Raw genomic sequence first — 21,180 nt, forward strand, 5'->3', positions numbered from 1 at the left:
AAAAGAGAAGTCTCTTCAGATAAAGTTAAAACAAAAGCAGAACTGCAAACATCAGAAGGTTAATGGGCTGTGCATGAAATCCAACTGCTGATCTACCGGACAACTAGCTGAGCCATGGCTGCCACAGCTTGGTCCATGTTTTAGAGGACTGCTTCTGCTAGTTGCTCTGTAACATTTTCTAGTCTTGAACTTGGTATCTCAGGCACTGCAAGGTCATTTGTGATATGATTTAAGGTTTCTTTCTTATTTACTCGTCTGATCCATAAGTGTTTGGTGTCTAAAATGTTTGCCTGGTTATCCTTGGTTTATGGTAGTTTTTGTCATCTTTGATTTTTATTAAGCTGTTGACATGAAAAAACTGAGGCAGGAAATAGTTGTTTTTTTGTTTTTTTTTAAAAAAAAAAAAAACAGAGTGCACGACATTAGATTGTGAAGCTCCTTGTCGGAGTTGCACCTGTGTAGTTTGGGGCTGTAACTATTCAGGCACTCCCATGTGTAAACCTTCAGATATCCAGTAACAAAGAATAACATTAAACTGAGATTTCAACCGAAAATGCCATTTCTCAATTGTGTTAGAAGTTAACAAATATGAGAGAGAAAAGGCCCGTGGCTACATTTTTATTGTCTCTGGAAATAAATCTGGGTCATTTTGAACAGATTGTACATGGTTTATCTGGTCTCCAAAAGCACTGCAGCACAATCGAGGGGGTCACATGACACAATGCGACCTTCACGCAGCTGGCACTTAGGAGGGAAACTTTCCATAACGTTGAAAGACGGAAAGTGCAGAATATTCAGGAGAATGTCATCTGGCAGTTTGACTCAAACTTTCCTCAGAGCTTTTTAACTCTGCCATAATTTTATGCTAACATGTAAACAACGTCCAAATTTCTACATGACACGCGCATCCTCAGCTTCTTTTGAATGCATGCACTTGTGCCATGTTTGAAGAGCAATCGCAGTACGCTGGCTTAGTTTCCCGTTTTTATTCTCTAATCTCATCCTCCAGTGCAGCATGAAGTGTGCCCTTTAGCTCGTGTTGCTTGGCTCATTCTGTCTTTAGCAGTTGAGTCAGAGCAGGCACAGGAGTTGTTACTTTTTCTAGAGCTCTGAAGTGCAAAAACGCTCATTTCCACCACCTCTGCAGGTCACCGCTGAGCGAGTGAGAGGGTTTAGAGGATTCAGGAGGGAAGCATTTTTACTGCCAGTTTGGTTGCTTATTTTGATTCTGTTTTCACATTAGTATGGGCATAGGCTTACATGCGTGCACACGGGCCACTTGAGTTGAGTTAGCACGAGCGACTATAGTCACGTTTTTTGGCTCGCAGTGGGTAGACGTGTAGACGGAGGGAAGGGTCTGCTGCTGGAGCTCAGCGGCAGCTTTGTGCCTTAAGGAGAGGCTCAGTGTGGAGGAAGTAACGCCAAGCTCATCTCAATGTGTTCAAGAAACGCCCTCAAACCATCCACATGGGTGGCGGTACACGCCAGCTGCATGAAAAACTTCTATTTATATGCTTCTATGCTTTCTAAGTTCAGGCATGTCTTTTATTTTCCTCCTTCTCTGACCTGTTCTTTTAATCTACTTCTCTTTCTCTGTTTTGCAGGAGAGGTATTCGACTACCTGGTTGCACATGGAAGAATGAAGGAAAAAGAGGCCAGAGCTAAATTTAGACAGGTACCCAGCTTTCCCCCCCTGCAGTGTTCTGGTTTCACACCTCTGCTCCCAGCTTTGCTTCAGACAAGACGCCGTCCTCTGCCCCTCCTCAGAGGACAGCAGCGTCTCTGTTGTCGAAAGACTGATGAGAACGTCCAAACCGGCCTCCTCAACCATCACTCACCCTCAGTGACGGTCACAGTGAGAGGACACATTTGGCCACTTTTGTGTATAGTTTCAGATGAAGTTATACTGCCAAATCATTTGTGCTACGTGGAATTTGAGTGTTATCTGAAATATTATAAAATGGATTCACGTGACAACATTGCATAGCAAGAAGCTCTGACAAGAATGGGAGTCATGGAGCAACAAACAGACATGCTAAGTGTTTAACATGTTTATTGGGAGTGTTCTGTTATTATGATTTGAAAGTTAATGACTTCTGTTTAGACTGTATACAAAATATTTTCATTTCTACTGGCGCGTTAATGATAGAAATATCAAAACTTTGATTAAAAAATTTAAAGTGAATGAGCGACTCCTTTGTCTCCAACAATAATGCTGTTACAGCATTATTGAGGTGAGATGGAAGAATAGAGCCAACACTCTGAGGAGAACCTGTTTTCTCACCCTCTGGTGTCTTTGGCCCCACCTTCTCTATGCATGACTTTCCTGTTAGTGTCAACCACATCTCCTCCCTCACCACATCCTTGATCACAGTCTGACAGCACAGCAGCAGACGTTGTAGTGAACTCTGTTTGTCTTGTCTTTGTGCAGATTGTGTCAGCAGTGCAGTACTGCCACCAGAAGCACATTGTTCACAGAGACCTCAAGGTGAGTTCAGAAAAGCCACACTGCTTTGGAGTCAGTTCAGTAGCTGTGGAAAATGATCTGAAACAACAGTTTGTGCACAGTCTGTAGTTCCAATTGACATGACTGCAAAGCAGCCACATGTTGAAAAGAGTTACATCTGCAGCCAGAGTGGTAGAAGGATGAGGACTCCAGGAAAACGCAGCAAAATACAGACATGTCAAAAGACCGTAGCCTGAACAATACTCTGCCTGTTCAGGCCTGAGGCTTTGTTCTAAAGACTGCGAGATGGCAGGAAATCTTTTTATTTATTTTTTTCACAGCCCCTGAAAAAACAAGAAAAATGAACTCCGGCTGTTGTTGTGAATTATTTACTTTGCCTTCATGTTAATCGACAGTTTTTAGGTCATCAATTGTTCCTTTATGTCTCGAACATGGACACTTGCACTGCAGCAGGCTTCAAAGGTAAAAACATGCACATGTTGCATCGGGTTCGAGTGGGTTGGATAAAATTCTCATATTCTTTATTCTGGTCAAACACGACTGTCTTATTCAGTCATTATAGAAAAGGTCTAAACAGCTGCTGAGAGAAGTGTCAAACCACCAAAATGCAAGTAAGAGTGGATGCAAATTTGAAAGCCTCCCACTGTAACCGCAGCAGTTTCACTGGCTTTTAGCCTTTCAAATGTGAATCTTTTGTCATTTGTTTGTCCTGTGACTTTACGCCAAGCAGGTGTTTGTCATTTAAAATCGTGTTTGTTTCAGAAATTGAGATTGGGCAATTGTCTCAACTTTTACTCACGACCTTAGAAAGTCACTGACGAGTTATTAGGACAAACTGAGGCAGCCTGTTAGATTATTTTTTTTTAAGTTGTGTCTTCTAAACCGTCCACCTTCCGTATGACTATATGTAACGCTGCCTGTAATTATCGTTAGTTCAGCCTGATTTATATATGCTCCTGAATCCTGAGAGCCACCTAAGCAGACTGTTGTGATGACTGAAATCAACAGATGAATCCGTGATGGAAAAAATGTCTTCAGCACCCAGATTAGGGTTTAAACATGGCAGCCTTTTTAATATCAGACTGAGCCAATCTGTAAGTGTTTTGGGAGATTTTTCAATTCAGACTTTGATATTTTGTATCCTGATGATGCATATAAATGTACTTAACAACATTTATTGTTATCAGTAGCAAGAGTTTAAATTGGAAAAGTATCTCCACCTCTGAAGCTAATTACTTCTGACTCATGTCTTATAGAAAAGGTCAGATTGTAGAGCGCTGACGTCATTGTTGCGTGTTCTGACACTCGTCATAACTCTCGTGTTCTTGGTGATGACTCCAACAAACCACACCTTAATTCCAAAACACTACTTGTCCCTGACCTCCTTCTGAGCCGTACTAGCATCTTGACTCGGATCATTGCACCACAGTCGGAGAGGGGAGTGTCTGTAAAGGCACAAGTTGGGCAGCTTTCTCGTGTGTTTTCCAGCACATCTTCTGCTGGAGTGGAACTGCAGTTCCTCCATTTTGCAGCTGTGACACTCTCCTTTACTTCCCCTAGCATAAATATTGATGCTTTGGTATTTTAAACTCAGAGTTGGTGAACATCACTCGGCTAAACGAAGGCTGTGTGTCTACTCTGCTTGGAGCTGCATGTCAGAGGTGTTTCCTCTTCTGAACTTCATCAATGATCCACGAGGAGGGAGATGAGAGAGGAGCGGTGTCTCATGCAGAGAATACATGCTGTGTGTCAGGGGAGCAAGTATGAATATGTGTCCATATGTCACGTGCACCATGTTGAGGAGGCATATTGGTTCAATTTTAACCCTCAAACAAACTTGAGTCCCCTGGGGTTGTTGTCTGCGTTTGTCCTGAGATTCGTATAACAATCTTGCATGTTGATGGTCAGTCATGCTCCAATATGTGTTGTGAAGCTAAAAAGGAAAACCTGTGCAAGTGAAGAATCTATCTGGTTTATCGTGTCATTAATCATTTAAAATATAAATGTAAAACAAAGTGTCCCACCGTATGATTGAGGTTTGCATGAATTCCCCACTAGTGCCATTTAAATGCTGAACAGACTCCACCCACTGAATGTGCAGCTGGCATGTGCTAGCATGTAAATGGTGCAGACCAAGTGTTGACTGCTTTGGCTCGATGGAAGCTCAGTCTCAGCTTCTGAATTGGGAGTTCTTTAACAAACGAGGGTTAATTTCTTTATCGGTAAATAAATAGGCAGCTTATAGCGGCTCAGATGGTGACGTGTCCTTGGACAGGATGCTAAACGTACATTTGTTCTGATGTGACAGGTCAATACCTTGTTTGGCTGCTCTGTAATTTTAAGTGTGGGTCTGAATGAGACCATTGTGGAAGTGTTTAATAAGTGCAAATGCTTTTCTGCTTAAATGTCATAAACTGGTTTGTTCTATCAGAATCTATCCACAACACTGCAGATCTAGTTAATTTTGAATCATTTTAAATGGATGATTTGAAAGATCATCCATAAAAGCCTGATAAAGAGTTATAGTGCTCTCTATATTACTTGGAAAGATGAACATCATCAAATAAGACCTTTTTTGTTTTTGTTTTTCTGTTTGTTTTTCTATGGCTGTCTGAAGGCTGAGAACCTGCTGCTCGATGCAGACATGAACATCAAGATAGCTGATTTTGGCTTCAGCAACGAGTTCACTATGGGCAACAAGTTGGATACGTTCTGTGGCTCCCCACCGTACGCAGCGCCGGAACTCTTTCAGGGGAAGAAGTACGACGGGCCAGAGGTGGATGTCTGGAGTCTGGGTGTCATCTTGTACACGCTGGTCAGCGGCTCGCTGCCCTTCGATGGCCAGAACCTTAAGGTGGGACAGTGTGTGTTGATGTCATGATGCTGCAGTAATTTTTAAAAAAAAAACAAAAAAAAAACAACATCTTTAGAGACCCCGGGGGAGACCCAGGACACGTTGGAGAGACTATGTCTCTCGGCTGGCCTGGGAACGCCTCGGAGTCCCCCCGGAAGAGCTGGAGGAAGTGGCCGGGGACAGAGACTTCTGGGTTTCTCTGCTCAAGCTGCTGCCCCCGCGACACGACCCCCGGATAAGCGGCACATGATGGATGGATGGATCTTTAGAACTAGTGTGTGCTATTGCTACTGCATTGCTTTAAAAGCAGTTCAACAGATTTTTACATTCCCCAAACTTAACGGGCATTTTTTTGGTAACTGGTGAATGTGGTAACGCTGCCAAGTTGCTTTCAGCTCAGGACAAGTTTAAAGCAAAGCAGCCACTTTGACAGACATGTGCATACATTACAATGTTTTGATGTAGAAGTCCAACACTGTAAAAGGTAAAAAGCAAAGCTCATCGGACAATATTTGAATCACAATAGAATATGGAAAACGTATTGAAAGTGAGACATTTTACTGTTTTGTGAAAAATATTCGCTCATCTTGAATTTGATGTCAGCAAAAAGTTGGGACAGGGGCATGTTTACTGCTGTTTATCAGTACGTTTTCTTCTTTTAGAAAATGGTCCATAAACATCTGGTACCTGAGGGGACCACTTGCTGGAGAGGAATCTGATAGAGGATTCTAGCGTTGTCAGATTCTGTCTTCCATGTTGCAGCAAATCCTTTCAGTCCAGCAGTGGGACGTTTCTACTGCAAAGCTTCCAATATATGCAGTATGCACTATGCAAGGCCTGTGGGGATGTGTTGCTCTAAAAACCTGTTCACGCCTTTCAGCACTAATGGTGCCTTTCCAGATGTGAAAGTTGCCAGCACTAATGCCCCCCCATACCATCAGAGAAGCAGGACTGAGTGCTGATAACAAGCTGGATGGTTTCTCTCCTTGTTTGTCATGACAGTTAGAGATGGCGTCCATTATTTTTATTTTTTTTTTTTAAATGATTTAGAAGTTTTCCACTTGTCCTCAGTCCATTTTACTCAGCTTTGGCCCAGAGAAGAGTTTTGGATTATGTTCACATTTGACCTGCATTTGTGGATGTCACAGTGAACTGTGTTCCCGAGCACATGCAGTGGTCTTCAGAGCAGAATCCTCTTTATTTTGAATGCAGTGCTGCCTGAGGGCCTGAAGATCACAGGCATCCATTATTGATTTTTGTCCCATGTCCCTTGCACATAGAGACGTCTCCAGATTCTTAATTCTTAATCTTTTGAGGATGTCGTTTGTACTTTGTTTGTACAATGTTTTCTTGTAACAATTTTGTTTATGTGTAGCATCGCTGTTTGAGAAGCTAAACCTGAACATACACTGCAGATACGAATGCAAACGTATCGATGGTCCATCAGCGAGCTCACATCATAAAGCTGCTCTCCTTTTAACACAGTGGTATGGTACAAAGGGTCCCATGAATTATATACAGCATCTTCCTTTTACTGTCTTGTTTCACGTGTTGGATACAGAGTATCGTGCTATGTCTTCTGAAGCAGCAATGTGACAATCTACCGTCTCCAGGCTCTTTCAATAAATCTAAATTAAGACGTTTGCTACATATTCAACCCTCCATGTCACACCGTCCATTTCTTTTGGAATTGCATTGAGATCTGCATCTCTGTTACTCTGACAGTTTTTTATTTTTTCAACAGCCTTGTTGTCAACTCTCTACTTATCTACAATGTCTACTCTCTGCAGGAGTTGCGGGAGCGTGTGCTCAGAGGGAAGTACCGCATTCCTTTCTACATGTCCACAGACTGCGAGAACCTCCTGAAACGCTTCCTGGTGCTCAACCCGGCCAAGCGGGGTACTCTCGAGGTGAGGGAGGATGCAGAAAATGTAAATATACCTCTCAGTTATTAATGCACTCCCCCAGCACGTCTGCATCATCGGAGAATGCCATCTATCCCCCCCCCTTCTTCTCCACCCTCCTCTCTGTCCATGCATCTCCTCACTGCATCATCTCCTCTGACGCCCACGATGTCCTGTTTTCTGTGTGCGCCCAGCCCACGCTCTCCTCCTCTGATGTCATCATCATGAATAATACATTGTTCGGTTTTTTTTTGTTTGTTTTTTTTTTCCACCAAAATAGTTTGTGCTGCCTCCTGATCGTTACAGGAGGCAGCACAGCTGACTTCAAGTGATAAACCCAATTTAAATGTGAGCAGTGGCACTAAAATTAGAAATACAAACCTTTTGATAATGGATCAATGTTGTCTCTCTCTGTCGTTTCCAGACGTTCATCTCAGATACAAGAATTGGCAGACAGTTAAATATTTTTGGGATTTTGGCATGACAAGGCTTCGGATTATTTAGGCGGTTAATAAACCACTAAAATACTAATTTAATCGAAATAATTCGAAATAATTGAATTATGAAAGCTGTTGTAGCTTAACGTACTTGGTATCAATTTACCAATTTCACAAAATGGATCATGTTAGTGTTGGATAGATATTAAAAAAATATATACCTGTTAACACTGAAGCAGCAGGATAATACTAGGGAATTCAGGAAGTGAAGAGGCAGGTGATATGTCCAAAATAATTTGAGTTTGTTGCTTTACACTAGTAACTATGCAATATTGTAACTGACAACAGCTACATAATAATGGAAAACAACATCATGGCTACAATTTCTCTTAAAATGTCCCAAAAAGCATTTAATAAACAATGTTAATATCATAGATTTCTGCTGACGAAGATGTACTGAAATCTGCTAAATTAGTCGGTATTTGTAACAAAACTTCATAATCTTCCAGCAGTTGAATGCAGACCTGGTAATAGTGTTGACTCTGAATTTTATACGTTCACTTTTAACCAGTTATGTCTCTGATGTACTCCCGGGTGGGTTTTCCAGTAAAGCAAATAGTTTTTCACATCAGGAGAAAGTAATGAGCAACATGGAGCATTTCTTTAGCTCCATGTTGACACCAAGCAGACACCAAAAAACAATCCAACAGACTCAAAACTCCTGTAATACAAATGGTATATAGAGCAGTTTCCGTCTGTTGCGGGTCATAATGTGGGAAAAGAATTGCCTGACATATCCTGGTTGAAGAATTTGACATCAGTACTCACTTTTTCACAGCTTCTAGCTGCTGCATCATCAGCTGATGTTGAAATGATGAGTGAGAGTCACAGAGAATTGTTCCACAGATGAAAACTGTAGTGATCACCTTTAAGCTCTCTGACCTTTTACTCACTGGTACATCATTTACGTATAAAACACTTCTTCTCGAGATTATTTTTGGAGCTTGACTTCTCAACTTGTTATTTTAATAGAAAAAAAAAAAGAAAATTAATTTCCTTACTTCATTTCAACGGGATGACTCTTTAATTGCTTGTTGTTGTATTCTGTTGAGCTAACTGGAGGGAATTAAAATAAATGCGGTTGGCCTGACTCTGAGGGTCACATCTGTAGGCTTCAGATGTTACATGATTGACCCGAACTGTGGCAGTTACATCAGAGCCCCATCGGTGCTAATTAGTTTGGCTCGGCACCTTATTAAAACCCCAGAGAGCAATTGATCAGCTGCAAATTAAGAGAAAAGGTGCTAACGAACAAGGCTGCTGCACAGTTCATTATGGAGGTCAATGTGGGAGGTCGGAATCTAAACTCACGTGATACCTCAGGCGGTCACTTCAGTGCTTTAATGACTTGTGAAATGCACAAGTATAAATAGTGCAAATACTAAAAGTAAACTGGTTTTATTTGTCACTGTGAAACAAATTTATTAGATGGAAATAAATGAATAGTGTATGCATGTGTTCAGTTGGAATATTATCCCGTTTATCATTTAACGTCATTAATCCTCCATCAGTCCGGCTCTGATTGTCTCCATTTAATTTGCAGCAAATCATGAAGGATCGGTGGATCAATGCAGGATTTGAAGAAGACGAGCTGAAGCCTTACACCGAACCGGAGCTCGACATCACGGATCAGAAGAGAATAGGTAAATACAAAAGAACTGTCTGTAATTTAGTCAGCTGCATTTATTACGGTTTCTAGTTTTTCCTCCGTCAGAAGAAGATGTGCGACGTTGTTTTTAGATGTAAGCAAAGTTGCGACTCTGCCATTCAAAAGCGGTCTCGCTATTTAAGTGCTGAGGAGCTTTTAAAAGAAAGGATGGAACGTGCTGATGAATAAATGAACACGAGCAGTGCTGCTGCATGCAGAGGGAGAAGAACAGAACCCTCCCTGTCGTGCCCCAGATGAAAGCTGTAAATGGAGGGGGAGCTCTTACGCAACGGCAGCTGTGGTTGTACATGAGCATGTGTTGGTGCAAACTCGTGGTCACCAAGAAGAAGAAAGCTGGGGGGGGGGGGGCTTTATGTAGCTGAGGTGTCTGGACTCCAAACAATGTATGAAAAATGTCAAACCTCTCCCAAAATAGAAAATAATTATCTTTATGGGCTGATGATGTCTTGTAGAGCAAGGTGCTTTGTCTGAACAGTCATGACTGCTGTCAGGATGAGGAAGACGTGGAGAAGCGATTAAGGCTTGCACCTTGAAAATTTGTTGATGGTTTTCCATTTTGATTCAAGTCTAAATTAAGCTCTGAGTCACTGCAACAGAAAGATCACGATGCCAAGTGAAACCAGCATTTATCTGTGCACGGAAATCCAGAAGGAGCCAGAGTCAACTTGTTGACAATAGACAACAAATGTTGCATTAACCTGCTCAATTTTTTTATGATTGATAAAATGCACGTCATCAGACATGTCACAGCGCTCAGGTTTTGTCCACCGAGTGGCAAAAATACATTTTACTCGACTACTGTGGACTGTTTGACTTGTGCGTTACACAGAAAACAAGGTAAAACGACAGAGAGCATTCGTGCAGTTGATTATACCGACAGATTCAGCAAGAAATCCAGATTCTCTCCTTCTAAAGAGTCAAGAAAAGGGAGCCGAATGGTTTGCTGCAATTCAGAGCAGCTGCTGAGATCCGGGACTGGAAATGTGGATCTTCACGTATGTAGGTACATTCCTTCTATTATTAAAGGAATTTAAATATTTCTTTAAGTACTCCTGCTAATTCTAGCCTTTCCGAGAGCTTTAAAAATTTAGCTTTGGTTAAAATGTGACTTTACATTTTTCACTTATCTCTGATGTAGCTTGGACTGAATGACAACCGGTATATTGAACAGTAAAAATAATAATAATAGTTTTCAGCCCCAGAGGAGTTTCCCCTGATGCAGACTGAATCCATAAATGCCCCGACTGTGTTGCCATAAAATACCCTCCTGATCACAAGAACACATCTCAAACCTCCCAGTTTACACCCATTTCATTTTCAGTTCTCATTCTCGTCAGCTGCTCCAGTGAATAAATGTTCAGCTTTACATCAGAGTCAGCGGGATTCATCTTGTCGGCTGTCAGACTTTACAAAGCAGGCGGCAGATTTTTGCTCTCGTATTATTACCATCAGTGGATCTACTATGCAAAGCAGAATCATCCCTTGTCCTCACGGTAGTGACTAATTTAGTCTTAAAACAAAATAATAAAATCACTTCAGCCTGAGAGATCTTATTGATGTATTTTCAACTCTGGACTAAATATCAGGATGCGCAGAGGCTCTCCGGTTTTCCAAATGTCCTGTTGGATCCGAACAAAGCAACAGGGAACGTTTATGTAACTGGCCTGACCTTTGTGGTACAAAAATGTCAATTTCACTGATAAATCAGGGCAGCAGTGTTCCATTTTTATGTTGTCATATTGATCAGATGGTTATTGGAAAAATGATTTTCTTCTCATAAATAAGCACATCCATTTCTGATGGAGCAAAGGAAGAAGTGTTAAAGGAGCGAGAGGGTGAAAATGAGAAAGATGGGATTCTGCCTGGTTACAGACGCAGAGCTAGTTTCTCGCCTTTTTTCTCTCTTCCTACACACTGAGGCTCACGTAGCACAGAGAGTTAGACTGACGGTGTCACTTTTCACAAGTAGTGGACCAATATTTATTTATTCCTAAATCATGCTTTCCAGATCGGTTTAGACTTGGATTTGATTTATCTGGCAGACTTGATTTAATTAAAACAAATTCAATAGTGTCCATCATTCAAAAATCAACCAACAAAAGCAGTTAAGCTAAAATGGCTTCAGAGCAGTTTTTATTATGAATGAAGTATTCAGATTTTCAAAGTCTCGACATTTTGGCACAAAAGCAGCGATCGTAGTTTGGTAATAGATGTTTTTATGTGTTCAAAACTAAAGAGCTTGATCTGAAAATGGCCGCATTGCCTGAACACAGATCACCTGCGCTGTCAGATTATTGGCAGGAAATCTGAGCACATTGCTGGTAATGATGCTCATTACTCATTTTAACACCTTTCCTCAGAGACCTCTGTACCGAAGATGAAATCAGCCAAGAAACTGTTTTCAGATCCAGTATTTTTTTTCTTCTGTGTTCAGCTTTGTGACGATCAGTCAATTTTGGACTTTGGGAAGAAAAAAAAATTTGTTTGTAAGTGGTTCTAACATTGATTGATTGTTTGGTTGAGGAAAGATTTAAGTTGGCTCAGCTTCTCCGACGGCACAAAAGCCTCGGACCTTGTGATGCAAACACAACAGTCGAGATGCAATAATAATAATAATAATAATATCTTTTTACCATCTGTGTCCCGACTGCTGATCCTTTAAACGGTTCAGTGTTGGTGATAAAGACCAGCAGATACACATTTATTTTTTTTATCTTTGAGCCCATAACATTCCTCTGAAACCAGAAAACTGCTGCCAAAAATCTTGCAGCTTGAACTTTGCTTCAAGGTAAATGTTGAGGTTTGGAATGTAGTCGAGAAGGTTGAGACGAACCAGAGTTGTCGCAGAGATCAGAGCCTCTGAGCCGCAGCACCGCTTGCCTGAATTAACACAAACACCATGTTCCAAGTTAACATGTCATGTTTATTGTGCAAGTATAGCTCAACTTCTGATTATTCCCATCTTTTAACAAACTGGTCAGTTTACAGAATATGCTGGAAGAAAACACCTTTTAAATATTTGGAACGTGTCCTTGGTTGTTGTGTCTGCAGATGTGATGGTTGGGATGGGCTACAACCTGGATGATATCCAGGACTCTTTGGCCAAGATGAAGTATGATGAGATCACAGCCACCTACCTGCTGCTGGGCAGAAAGGCTTCTGAGGTACAAACATTAGACCATGAACACAAGTGTGCCAATGGAAACGGAGCTTGATTTTTAAATGAGTAAAAAGCTGGGCTGAAGATGAGATTTATTCTGTCTGCCTTCTGTCTGAAGTATTCAGTGGTTTTTTTTGTTTTTGTTTTTTTTTTTAAGATATTTTGTAAGATTTTAACAAGTAAAATTTCATGCTTTGAATATTTTTGGCTGGCTGCGTCATTGGCCCTCAGCTGGAGCCCAGTGAGTCCGCCTCCAGCAGCAACCTGTCTCTGGCCAAACCGAGGCCGAGCAGTGAGCTCAACGGCCAGTCGCCCTCCCACCTCAAAGTCCAGAGGAGCGTTTCGTCCAACCACAAACAGAGGCGTTACAGTGAACAAGGTGAGAAGGCTACAACAACTTGTTTCGTCATAGCATTGGTTTTTCTAGCTGATGAAAGCAGTTAACTCAAACAATGTGACTGCTCGGTGATTTGGTGGAGCCTCTTTAGTGTTTTGCTGATAGAAATGCTGTCCACTGTGATAAAACACAATGTCATTAAGCTGGGTTTAGCTTCTTCCTTTCAGTTCGATTCGGGTTAAATATCTGCACTTTGAGTCTTTTTTCACCCTCCAGCAGTGCGAGTGTAATTCGGGACAACCATTGTGGAGAAAAATTGGTCTTAATGTCATTATTTATTTTACATTACGACATAGAAAAAAAATCAGTCTAACTATGCTTCCTTTTGAAAATGCTTTGATGTGCTGATGATTATGTCCTCCATCTTGCACTCTGAGTCAGATGTATTTTTCCACATGTAGGTCATCTCATTTTAGATGAAACCATTTAAACTGACGTTTTTGTGTCGGTTATTTATTTTTTTTGGAGCCATCTCAGGCTTGTTTGCTTCTGTTATTTATTTTTTTTCCCTGTAGTTGGTCAAAACGTCCCTCCAGGAATGGCTCATCCAAAGAGGAGTCAGACCACCACTGCAGACAACAGCGTTAAGGAGGACGGTGGAGTTCAGCTCCGTAAACCCAGCACCCCTGGGAGCCGTGGCGCTCCGCCCTCCAGCCCCCTCCTGGGCAACGCCAACAACCCCAACAAGGCTGACATCCCAGACCGCAGGAAAGGAGCCACCACTGGGCCGAGCGTGAGTGTTCACTTTGCCAACTGTGTTGGCTCATATATGAGATGATTCCTCTGTCAGACTGTTCTCCACTCCTGAAGTCTTTTTTTTTTTTCTCTAATAATGTGAAACATGAATCTCTTCCATTTGAGGGCCCGGCATTCTGCTGTCAGGCTCTTTTTTGTTTTTGTATCATTTTTTCCAGGCCATTTGTCTTCCAGTCACAATGGGTTTCTGCACTAATATCACACATCACGTTTCCTACATGAAAGAAGTCAAATAAAGCCTGTATTGTCGACAGGGGAAGCTGCGTGATGACAAATTGAAAAAAGAAAAAAAATCTGGGTTAGGAAGAAATGAGCTTAGTCTACTCATGAAGTTCTGTGTTTATTTGATTTGAATAATGGGTAATGTAGGTTCTGCGATTTAATAAGACTGCGAATGCTGTAAAGAGCTCCATTGTAAGAGATGATTCGTTCCTCTAGTCTCGAGGTCAAGGAATACTTTGTCAGGAATTTATTTCCTTTGGCAGGAAAAGACATTCCACAGGCCGTTGGAAAAGTGATTCGACACTTTGAAGCTGGACTAACTGTAACATTGACGCAACAAAAAGCCGTGAAGCACACTGAAGGAGTCGCCGCGAATGCTTGCAGGATGTTGAAAAGTTTGGACACGGCTGTTCTTTCAAACTGAATGGGTCACTTCATTCGTGAACAGTGGAGCGCGACAGCAGTGGTCCTTCACGGCAGCGGCGTGGATTTTTGCTGCTGGTCCGGGAGATGACCCGATGACCTCCCGTTTCCAAGCTGCTGCTTTAGTCTCTGAGGCATGCTTCCAAACACAATCCCAAGCAAAAGCTGCCCCATAAGTTTCTCCTTTCTGAAACTCAGAACTAAAGCAGCAAAAATCCACTTATTCTTATTTAAGTGTCATCACCGAATCGGCCCCCAAAGTCATTTATGGGTCAGGTGCTGATCATCCTGAGAAATTCCTGAAGTCAAAGAAATTTCACCAGCATCACGACCCTCTGTCCTTTATTTGCATCACAACGTGGCTTTAATCGAAAAATCTTGCTCCGCAGAACAACGCTGCTTCTGCGGGTATGACCAGGAGGAACACGTACGTCTGCAGTGACAGAAACAACACGGACCGCCTCGCCGTCATCCCCAACGGGAAGGAGAACAGGTGAGCGCTGAGTGTTTGCTTCCTTCCAGCTCGTTTCATCACATTATAACATCTCCGTCAGGACAGAAGAGTTTGGGTTTTTGCCTCTTTGATTAAGAGCGCTTCATTCCCTGATTTTCTTCTTGTATTCCTCCTATTTTTCTTGTACTGACCTTTTCCCTTTTCTCATGATCTTATTTTTTATTTCTGCCTGTTTGTTTGTGACTGAGGGTGTTGTGGGTTTTTTTTTTTTTCTTTCTTTCTTTTCTTTCTTTCAATTTTGTTTCCCCCCCGTTGTGGCATGACCAGCATGACTGAGATGGCTTGTGCCACTAGCCCCTCTTCTGCCTTTGCGGCTGCTGTGTTCGGTGCCTCATCCAGTTCGATGCGGCAGAGGTATCAAACCGTCGGTCCTTTGTACGCTTGTCAGGCAGGCTGGGCCACACTGCCCCACTCCTACTACGCTCTGGACTACTGCTCACCCAAGTAAGACGGCAGGGCCTCCAAACCCCCCTGTCTGTCTCCTCTCATGTCTCAGCCCCTGTTTGGCCCCTCGCTAACCCACACATCTAGCCAGCTTCACGCTCTGTAACCTTCCGACTAAAGCATGGACATCATTTCCTCCACAAAACGGAGAGCAAAATGGTTTTGGTGACAGTCTGAAATTTATGCTCATCTTCTGCTGGTGCAGATAAAAAAAAACAAACGAAAATGAATCGGTTAAGCAAGGTGGTGTTTGAGGAATATTGGGAGCAGAAGTCTCCTACCATTTCTCTTCACTGTCAGCAACTTGGTGACTTTGTTGTCAAAAAAAAAAAAATCAGTAGCAACTAGTGTTTTATTTAGCAGCGCTCTGGACACTTTTCTGCAGTATAAAGCACTTTTCACACATGAAAGCCGGATCCCTTTTCCACAGTTGCCGCTCACACAAGCACATCACCGCGGGAGGCTTTTTGCTGGAGATGCGCTCTCCCAGCTGAAAATGCGCGTGGGGGGGGGGTGTACAGAGTGGACGCAGCATGTGATGTGGAAATCGCTGTTTTCTTTTCAGCGTGCTGATAATGGCAGATGCGGCTCCTTTGAGTCGACATGCGTGTACGGCATGAGTCTGTACCTGTCCGTGCTCAGTCTTCAGGTGAGAAGGCGGCAGCAAATGTTCCAGAATATTTGCCGACACGTTCATACATCGTCTCATCTCAATGTTGTGGATGTTTGTGTCCTCACACCACTCTGGAACATCGCTTAAACATTTCAGGACTCTGGTGCATTGTGTGAAATCGGCTTAAGTCTGATTTGTGTTCAGATTAATGAAGACCTGATCATTTTAGACCTAGTGTCAGTGTCAGTTATTAGTGGGAAGCGACCAATGAGCAGTCCATTAATACAGAAGCATTACAGCTTCTGTTGGCACAAAGTGATTGAAACCTAAAGGTTTTTAAAGATGTTGATGAATTTGCCAGATGTGACCATTGAGTGTATTGAAGGGACAACACTTCTAAAACGGCCAACAATCTGAATTACAAAAACTTCTGAGAAACCCTTCTGAGAAAAGATATTTATAGTCAGCGGTCATGATCGGGTCCTTTACAGGAAAGAAGCAAAACCGTTAGATGAGCTGAAACGTACCGATTTCTGCTTGGAAAGATTCCTGAAAACGGTTACCAAAAAACCTGAACTGATCTTTAAATTTAAAAAAAATAAATAATAATGGTTTCAGCTCAGTTTTCAGCTAACCGCATCTAAAACCCAACCATGAGAACCTGCAGGGTGACGTTCATGTAGAGAGTTAATTTTTTGGGTCCCAGATGAAGCTTGACAATGAAATAACTTCAGATGTGATCACATAAGTGCTGTGGGTGCAGCAGAATAAATGATTACCTGCACTTAGCACATGCTGAGCTTTGATTTCAGACGCTCATAAAAGCAGAGGAACAAGTAGTGAAAAATATTTCTCCACACACTGGAATCAAGCTGCCACGCTTTGACAGATGACACGTTGACCTCTGTGTGTGTGACCATATTTTTCCAAGTTTCCATCGTTCCTCTGCCAATCCTAAACCAGACGATCTCTTGCCTCCGCTGCAGATATTTGAAATAACAAACTCTCACAGCTCTGCTCCTGATCTCACCTCCATCCTCTGCTGTGAACTTTGAGCCCTGATCTTCTCCGCTTGGAACCCTTCACCTGTTCACCTCCTACAAGACGGCCGGGCTCCTCTGCTCCCCTGCTGTCCCAGCTCCCCCCGTCAAAAGTCTTTTTCTGTTTAGACTCTAACTGAGCAGGAACGCAACTCACTCTTTTCATTGTACACATTTGCAGCTTCATGATCAGGGTGGGAAAACAGATGCATTTCTTTTCCAAGTTGCCCCTCGATTTCATTAAAATGTATCCCAGACCTTCACTGTTTTCTACAATCTACAATTGCCTAGAGAAGCTTGGTCCCCTTGCAAAAGTTATTTTTGTGCAACTGTTCCAATGTTTTTCCATCGCAGTCGTATACGTGTGTATGTTGGTTGCTTGTCTGTATAGTTGGTGAACAGATAAGTGGAAAAAATGCTAGAACCTGACCCACCAGCTGGGTACACTGCAGTAAACGTATGCAATGGAAAATCATAAACCTGTCTAGGTCTCAGATCTGCTTGGATTCTAATCGTTACCTCGCTCCCATCCACCTCAGCAGCATTGCTGTGTCGCCCAGCGGCCAGAGGAATCCGGTGGCGTCGACCCACAGCATCTCCAACAGCACCACGCCCGATCGCCTCCGCTTCCCCCGAGGCACCGCCAGCCGCAGCACCTTCCACGGTGGCCAGCTGAGAGACCGTCGCACGGCCACGTATAACGGGCCGCCGGCCTCGCCAACCCTCTCCCACGATGCTACCCCGCTCTCCCAAACCCGCAGCCGTGGAACGAGCAACCTCTTCTCCAAACTCACCTCCAAACTCACCCGCAGGTAGGCGAGGACACACCTCTCCTCAGATTAACCACGGCTGGAGTTTGGCTCTTTCCTTTCAGTCAGATTAAACCTCAGAGGTGCAATAAAACCATCCTTTTTGCATTTTATTTTGATTTTTTTTTTTTTTTACTTTTTTGAAAGTTTATACTGAAAAAGAAAGAGGTTAGACCCCAGCCCTGCTCTGTACAGCATCATTTCTGCCAAACTTCTAGTCTGTTCCATTTAGAAGCCAATAAACACGGTGCCTTGTAGAGTTGAGATAATTGATTACATGGTGGGGGAGCACTTCACTGTCCGGCTGAATGTGATTTATTAAGTCTAAATTGTCTGTCGCTGCCTTGGTTGCCTGCCAGAGAAACCAGACCTTCTGTGAGGGAGCTGCAAATTGACCTCTTTGCATGAAACTGGTGACTCCTGGGTGTTCCTCGGCTCTAACACAACAGATCGTCTCCTTCCTTTTAAAATGAGAAAAGACGCATTATTTATTTATTTTCAGATTTCAGTCATGCTTCTAGGAATAAAGTTTGGCTTCACTATCCAAAAAGTAGTCGGAAAGTGTACCTCGATAGTCTCTGGTCAAGTCCTGCGGGCTTAACGCACTTCTGTTTTAGCTTTCTGATTGACAGCCTAAAACTTTGTGTTCGTGCTGGTGGTTTCCAGAAACCTTGAATTCATCAGTTTAGTCTAAATTCTTCCATCGTGGCAGGGACAGTGGCCATGTTGCTGCCTCTGGCAGTTGCACGAAATGACCCAGTTGCATTTGATGTGACGAGTCGGGGTCAAAGTTATTAATAAAGCACATTTACAGTTACAACAACAAGAAAATAGACTAAGAGTTAAAATCACCATAAATGGGAAAAGATAGAAAATAACAGAGCAAAATGATCCACCTCGATGATGTACTCTAATTGACTGGAAAGCCGAAGGTAACGTGAGTCTTTGCAGCTGCGGTGGAACTCGTTCACGCCTTCAGCTGAGACTTATTCAGTCTGGTGAACGTGTAGATAACTGTTGACGTTTTAATGCTGCAGGTCTGGAACTTTCAGTTCTGGCTGTTAATGCACGCACTCTGTTCTTCAGCCTTCACTGACGCTTGAACTTAGTTGCTTTGTTGCCTTTGGCAGCTTAAAATTAGTGTTAGCATTTTCTGTTGCATTCCTGCCAACATGGCTGTATATAAACCAAACAAGTCATGTGACCACTGAAGTGCAGCTGCTTACAAATAAGGACATAAGCAGCACCTATGGTCAGCTGATGGATTTATCCATATATATTTCAACTTTAAGATTCATGCCAAATTTTCGTGTAGTTAAGTTTAAAATCTTCTAAACCATGTGACAAAAGGCAGGCCGATGCTGCTTCCAAACTGTAGCCTATTTTCAAAGGTAAAGCTTTTATTCCTGTTGGGAAAATATGATTTTCTGTGATCTGTAATGTTTTGTCATCAATTTAATCAGCTCCAGCTCAGCTCGGCATTAAAGGGAACTTTAGACCCGGGTGAGCACAGATTTTCGCTGCGGTTGAGGTGACAAAAACGGGCACGGCGCACATAAAGCGTCTGAAACAGACTACAATGACATATAGACAAAAATGGACACTGCAGACATTTTACGTGTGTGAAGAATCTCTGGAAACAGCAGCCAGGTCAGCGACATCACTCCTGCAGGAGCTGACCAATGAGGAGAAATGATTAACTGAAATCGTTTGATTAATAAGTTGTTGTTTTTTTAAAAGAAGAAAAAAAAAAAGAATCTCCACTTTCATTGCTGATGATTCCAATCACCCCGTTTTTGTTCATTCATTCAGATTCCTCATGCCCCCCTCCCCTCCTCCCTTCACTTCTCTTTCACCATTTTCACTGTTTCTTTGTCTGATTCTGTTGTAGAAACATGTCATTCAGGTTTACGAAAAGGTAGGACTCCTGTGCTGCCTTTCTGTACCAAAACATTAACCAGACCAATCTCACTGAAAAGCTCTCAGACGAGTGGGGCTGCTGGCGCTGAACTAACACACTGCTTAGCAGGAAATCATCTCTCTCTGGGTGCATCTACACACACGGGCTATAATCAGATTAATGTGACAGATTTTTGATCTCACGTGGCTCAAGCAGACATTTTATTGGTTGGTTTTCTTCTTAGAGGAAACGTTTGATTGTAGTTTAAGAATGAAGCTGCAACCAGATAAGAAAATGCCTCCCAGCACATCTACAGCTCCATGATTAACATGCTTTGTCACAAGTTTAAAAAATATCAGGGGGGAGGGGATGTATGTGCGTTTCACACAGACAATACAAGAGAAACAGATGTTCACAGACGTTCCTGGCAGCCGATTGTCGGCTTGATCTACGAGTTCCCTGAAAATCTGTCCAGACATGGTATCAACATGCATCCTGGCTGATTGAATCACAAGCAGACAGCATTGGGTGCGTGTGCTCATACACGACAATAAAATGTTGTTTCCTGAATGGTCACCTGTGGTCAGGTTTCACATGCAGATAAAGATGCAGGATGCCTTCAGTCTGTATCACATTTCACATTCACCAGACTTTTCATTTTCCAGTTGAGCTCAGTAACAGGCGTGTTTATTAAAGGAGTGAAAAGAAAATGGATTTGGATGTGGAGCTCAGTGTCGGCACACCTCTGCCGACTGAAGACGCAAACTGAAGCTTTGAAACAGTCAGCAGCCTGAAAGACAGATTTACTTCCTCTGGTCCATCTATGGGTTGGGGCGCCTTGTTAATGCACAGCAACACGTTCCCCTGCTCGCTCCGACACTCCATGTTCAGTTCTGCTCTGTTCCAATAAAACGACAGCTCTGAGAAGCAGAAATATGTGCAGCTAAATATTCAGAACAAAATCAGACTCTGAGCTTTGGAGCTGTGCTCACAGCTGCTTCGACTCTGTAGAAGATCACTTAAAAGAGGAGTAGAAGATGTTCAGAAATTTAGAAAAAGGGAGTTAAACTCAGCTTCTTGCACGTGAGTGACGTGAATTGAGCAGATGATCATTGTCTGAGACACATCTGCTAACACCTGTTAGCACCAGGTCTAAATAGGTTGTTAATGCAGGGAGGTGCTGACCAGTCCATGCTGAGTGTTGTAATGTGCACAGTACTCGGTGGGTAATTCATGTATCAACCGGAGTTGAGCTGATGAGTAACAGGTGTCATAATGCTAACTAAGCTCCCTGTCTGCTGGCTGCAGCTTCAAGAAAATAAAGGGAATCAGAAACTTTACCAGAAATGTCAAACTATTCCTTTAAGAGGGCTATAACGCAGTAAAAAATTAGCCAGAATAACAAGTAGGTTGTACTGACTGATCATCTGTCATTAATCTGATGTAACTGGTGTTCGTGAGTGTGTGTGTGTGTGTAAATGCACTTGGGCTGCGGTTGGTCTGATTGGGAG

The 21,180-nt window shown here is 42.6% G+C and overlaps 1 protein-coding gene across 24 annotated transcripts in view; it reads left to right on the forward strand.

Annotated features, from left to right (window-relative positions):
• mark3a (MAP/microtubule affinity-regulating kinase 3a) overlaps positions 1–21,180 on the forward strand; it is a 46,594-nt gene that overhangs the window by 19,311 nt on the left and 6,103 nt on the right. For 9 of the 24 annotated variants that reach the window (XR_011907669.1, XM_072364856.1, XM_072364862.1 and 6 more), the window contains exons 6-16: positions 1,605–1,675; positions 2,432–2,488; positions 5,085–5,321; positions 7,112–7,252; positions 9,266–9,365; positions 12,443–12,555; positions 12,783–12,930; positions 13,464–13,681; positions 14,739–14,842; positions 17,500–17,772; positions 19,661–19,687. Coding sequence is in view for 22 of the 24 variants with exons in the window: in XM_072364856.1 (XP_072220957.1) it covers positions 1,605–1,675; positions 2,432–2,488; positions 5,085–5,321; positions 7,112–7,252; positions 9,266–9,365; positions 12,443–12,555; positions 12,783–12,930; positions 13,464–13,681; positions 14,739–14,842; positions 17,500–17,772; positions 19,661–19,687 (1,489 nt within the window). In the remaining 2 variants the exon portion in view is untranslated. Of the gene's footprint in view, positions 1–1,604; positions 1,676–2,431; positions 2,489–5,084; positions 5,322–7,111; positions 7,253–9,265; positions 9,366–12,442; positions 12,556–12,782; positions 12,931–13,463; positions 13,682–14,738; positions 14,843–15,130; positions 15,528–17,499; positions 17,773–19,660; positions 19,688–21,180 lie in introns of those variants that run through there. The other 15 variants (XR_011907670.1, XM_072364861.1, XM_072364865.1 and 12 more) reach the window with 8 other exon arrangements.

The sequence above is a fragment of the Leuresthes tenuis genome, unplaced genomic scaffold (genome assembly GCF_036924035.1).
Source record: "Leuresthes tenuis unplaced genomic scaffold, fLeuTen1.0.hap1 SCAF_15, whole genome shotgun sequence".
NCBI classification, from domain to species: domain Eukaryota; kingdom Metazoa; phylum Chordata; class Actinopteri; order Atheriniformes; family Atherinopsidae; genus Leuresthes; species Leuresthes tenuis.